The 4,701-nt window shown below is 43.8% G+C and overlaps 1 protein-coding gene across 1 annotated transcript; it reads left to right on the forward strand.

The window, feature by feature from the left end:
- Positions 1-325: 325 nt before the first annotated feature.
- LOC122131482 lies at positions 326-1,792 on the forward strand. Its single transcript, XM_042706212.1, has 2 exons — positions 326-358; positions 485-1,792. Exons 1-2 carry the CDS (start codon positions 326-328, stop codon positions 1,712-1,714), a joined length of 1,263 nt encoding a protein of 420 aa, XP_042562146.1. The 3' UTR covers positions 1,715-1,792.
- The last annotated feature ends 2,909 nt before the right edge of the window (positions 1,793-4,701 follow it).

Genomic DNA, 4,701 nt, shown 5'->3' on the forward strand with positions numbered 1-4,701 from the left:
TTAGTCGGCTTGTTACATTTAGACAAAACTCGTGTCTGTAAATGTGATAATTTGCCTGTCTGTGTGTGAGTGTGTTTCTGTCTGTATGTGAGTGTGTTTCTGTCTGTGTGTGAGTGTGTTTCTGTCTGTGTGTGAGTGTGTTTCTGTCTGTGTGTGAGTGTGTTTCTGTCTGTGTGTGAGTGTGTTTCTGTCTGTGTGTGAGTGTGTTTCTGTCTGTGTGTGAGTGTGTTTCTGTCTGTGTGTGAGTGTGTTTCTGTCTGTGTGTGAGTGTGTTTCTGTCTGTGTGTGTACATGAAAGTGTTCTTGAGTCATTTTGTGTCTCACTATGTCATCTTTGGCTGTGCAGATTGTAGATGCTGTATCCCAGCGGACTGAACAAACATGATGCAGAGGAAGCTGGCGCTGCTGGTTGGCATCGGTGCCTTAGCCATCCTTCTGATGCTGAAGTGGGAGCATGTGATAACCCTGATTAACGGAGAAAAAGCCTCAGTACAGTTTGCACTGCAGCCACGGCAACGGACCCACGGACACCATCACCCCCATCCCATTCTCCAGGCACCTCATGGTATCTGCCTTTAAGGACCACAGACTGGGCGGGGCCATCAGGGTGATCAGCATCATCTGCAGGCAGGAGCTGCAGCCGCTCTACTGTGTCCTATGCGCTAACGCTAAGGCTGATGCTAACGTTGATGCTAAGGCTGATGGGGCTCCGGGTCAGTGCACATCTTTCCAGGCAAAAGTTCACCAGCACAGCGATGACTTCGGCTTTCCTTTTGTGACTTCAGACGTGTTGTGCCTGAGTCCAGCGTTGCAGCAAGCCACACGTGTCAGCATAACAGCTAACCCATACGCCTTTCACAATTTGACATTTTTATCGATCCAAAACCAGGAGGTCAAGGAATCGTTTAAGTACAACTTTACTGTATGCATATCTAACCTTTTTGGGGTGTACAATAATGCCCTCCAATTTGCACAAACCATGGAGGTGTACAAGCTTATAGGGGTTCAGAGGGTTGTCATCTACAACACCAGCTGTGGACCAGACGTTGAGAAAATTCTCAAGTACTACAGTAAAGAGGGTATGCTGGAGGTTGTGCCTTGGCCAATAGACAAGTTCCTTAAGCCATCTACTGGCTGGAGTTATGACTTACACCATGGGGACATTCATTATTATGGACAGCTGACCACTCTGAATGAATGCATATACAGATACATGTACCAGTCAAAGTACCTTCTGATGAATGACATTGATGAGATCATTATGCCTTACAAGCATGCCAACCTGGAGAACTTAATGGGCATTTTACAGCAGCAGCGTCCCAACGCAGGGGTCTTCAAGATCGAGAACCACATTTTCCCCAAAACGCAGTTCGATGACAGCGGCCGATTTCGCCTGCCTCGGTGGAGGAGTGTGCCTGGTGTGAACATCCTGGAGCATGTCTACCGAGAGCCGGACAGGAAGCACGTTTTTAACCCCACAAAGGTGCTCATCAACCCCCGGAGCGTGGAGCAGACTTCAGTACACACCACACTGAAGCAGTTCGGACTCGTCTTTAACGTCCCGTTCGATGTATGCCGCATCATCCATGTCAGGGTGCCACTGCAAGGACAACTCTCCAAAGACCAGCTGTTCGTCGACAAGAAACTCTGGGAATTTGAGAAGCTTTTGATTCCCAGTATCGATCGCGCACTGAATGAATCAGGTGTGTTGTGAAATACTGATGCTTCCTACGGTGACAAAGCCGTTTGGTAACGCTGTATATCTTTTTGTTTTGCCTCACATGCAGCAAAAAAAAAAGCACAAAAAGAAAAACCTTTGTAACAGTACCGAAGCGTGACTAATTTAATGGAGGCCCAACACATTTTTTCTTTCTACAGGTACACGACGTTACGCATTACGGTGCTAAACTTATGCTACAGTGATACAAACGGTGTCTCTAATCACTTCGCACCACAATAATTAGGTGTTTATAATACTCAGTTTCATTTTCCAAATCAAGTCATCACTTACTATAAAACAAAGAAAATGTGGTTCAAAGATCACACACACACACACACACACACTCACAGACAGAGCTGCCCCACACACACACCATGGACACATGGGCCTCACACACACGCCACTTCATGTGACAAGGAGAATGAAGTCCAATGACTGTAAATGAAACATAGTGAGGATTAAATGTGTGATTGTCTGTATTCTAATGATTAGTATTTGTGGTGGTATAACTGTTGACTAAGTGGTAGTGTAGTGTCTCTATCATGTCCAATCCTTTCTTCAGAGTGTGAAATGACACATATACACAAGCACGCACGCACAGATGCACACACACACACGCACACTGTAACAATGTGATTGTGTGAAGGTGATTGAATCATACAGATGTGAAGGATGTAAAGGAGTTTTGTATTTGTAAATAAATCTTTGACTTCACCTCAATGGACCTGCAGTCATTTACACACGTTTCCTCCTGTGCCTTCCCCTCCACCCCTCCACCACCCCGGCCTACCCCACCCCCCTCTGTACATGACACACACATTTGTCCTGTTTGTTAACTGACGTGGTCTACATAACTTCCGTCTAAATCCTGTTCCTTGTGTCTTATCTCAAGTGTCATTTGAAAATGATATGGAGATGCCAACCAGTCTGCCTGTGTTTGTTTTTTAATTTGTTTTGATTGTTTGTTTTTTAATACTACACATGGATCATGATAAACAACCTCACATTTCAGCTTTTGTTGTGTTGATCCTCAACCAGGATTTGAATTTGAATTTGGTCACACATACACACACGCACACACGCACACACACACACACACGAGCGAACACCTTTAGATTGTTCTAGAGAGTGTCCGCGTTTCCACAGGCCTGACCTGCGTTGTGTGTCTGTAAACGTTTCGTGCTCAAACTGTGGCTAGCCCACCAAGGAGATGCCACACACACACACACACCCACACCCTCACACACACACACGGTTCAGTAAAGGGGTTGATGAAAACCTAAACACTTGCTTGTGTCTCACTGTAGTAGGCGTACTTAACCCTGTGTCACACCGCTCTTTTAACATAGTGTTTTTTTTTTTGGTTGATTGTTTTATCGAGAGACAGAGAGAGTGCGGTTACGTGTGTGTTTGTGTGTGTGTGTGAGAGAGAAAGAGAGTGTGACTGAGTGACTTTTTTGTCACAAAAAATTGTGTTATTGGTTTTGATTACAGTTATTGGTTTTGATTACACAGGGAAACAAAAAGATGTTAAAGGCTCTACTGTACATGTTGGTGTGCTTGTGTTAACAAACATAATCTAAAGGTTAGTTACACCCTCCATGCAGTTCCGCCCTGCTTTCATGTTAAGTGCTCTCTTATCGTGTCAAACCCTTTTGCACTGGAAAGAATCATCTGGTTTGGCTTGATAGGGCAAGTTCTTCAGGGCCTTTAGGCATTAGAGAACTGGGAGATTACAACACCCTCCGATCCAGGAAAGGAGATTTCTTTGCCGTCTCTGAGGTGAGTTCCCTCATCAGGTATGCAAAGAGCTTTGGGAGTCGAGAGAAGCACTGTGTAACCATAAAGTCATGATTAACGCTGAAATGAAATCTACTCATACTGTGATAGGATGAAATTACACGCATGTTTTTGTTACGCTGCCACTCTTTTTTTCTGATGTCGGAACTTGCCGTCTCTGTTCTGACGTGGAAGGGTAGGAGCTTGAGGGAGAGACAAGAAATATATTATTTGCACAGATCCAGTGGGCAACGGATCATGGCCGGACCTAGGGGATTGTATAAAGAAGAGGAGAAAATCCTATGTGAGCCGGTTCAATGGCACTTCTCATCAACCAAAAATAATTTTCATTAATAATATAACACTTGATGAGAAATTACGATACCTAACCAAACTGAATACTTTCAGGATGAATTAATGTCCATATATTGTGTATCCTGTGTGTGTAAAAATGCCATCATTTCACCCCTCTATCCAGCTAGCTAATATTGCTATAGCAGACTAACGTTAGCTTTAGACTGCCTTAGGAGACCATTTTATGAGGTAACACTAGCCTAGTTTACTACTGGAGTGTTTCTGGTATGGTGCCTGGTTAGCTGTATCAATATCTTCCCTGCTTAATTTCGTGATGTACAGTATATATTTAATTTTATCATTTTATTATGTAGTCTTGAACGTTGTGCTATAGTGCCAAGCATAGGCAGGTTAGGAATTCCATAAACAGTTACTGTCCTTTGGCAAACCAATAGATCTCTTATGGAGACAAAAACTACAGAGTAGTTTTATGAGGTTATGACATTTAAAAAAAACGGTCTTGACGGAGAGATAACCACACCTGTATCTACGCGTCTTGACGGAGAGATAACCACACCTGTCTTTCCCACTACCTTCTCAGGTTATCCACTATGTATTTTTTGCTCCACATCACAAACCCCACAGAATTTTCAAAAACAGCATTTACAGCATAACATCACCAAATAATTCCATCAGTTCTCAAGCTAACTGGCCTCAATAAGTGCTGCTGCCAGCTGTGTTATTTGTGGTGCGTGTCATGAGCGTGTCTGTAAATGTGATAATTTGCCTGTATGTGTGTGTGTTTCTGTCTGTGTGTGAGTGTGTTTCTGTCTGTATGTGAGTGTGTTTCTGTCTGTGTGTGAGTGTGTTTCTGTCTGTGTGTGAGTGTGTTTCTGTCTGTGTGTGAG

This window comes from Clupea harengus, unplaced genomic scaffold (genome assembly GCF_900700415.2).
Source record: "Clupea harengus unplaced genomic scaffold, Ch_v2.0.2, whole genome shotgun sequence".
NCBI lineage: Eukaryota > Metazoa > Chordata > Actinopteri > Clupeiformes > Clupeidae > Clupea > Clupea harengus.

Coding starts and splice junctions, on each gene's coding strand:
- LOC122131482 (XM_042706212.1), top strand. CDS start 326: ATGTCATCTTTGGCTGTGCAGATTGTAGATGCT. Junction 359..484: donor CTGTGCAGATTGTAGATGCT/GTATCCCAGCGG, acceptor ACGGAGAAAAAG/CCTCAGTACAGTTTGCACTG.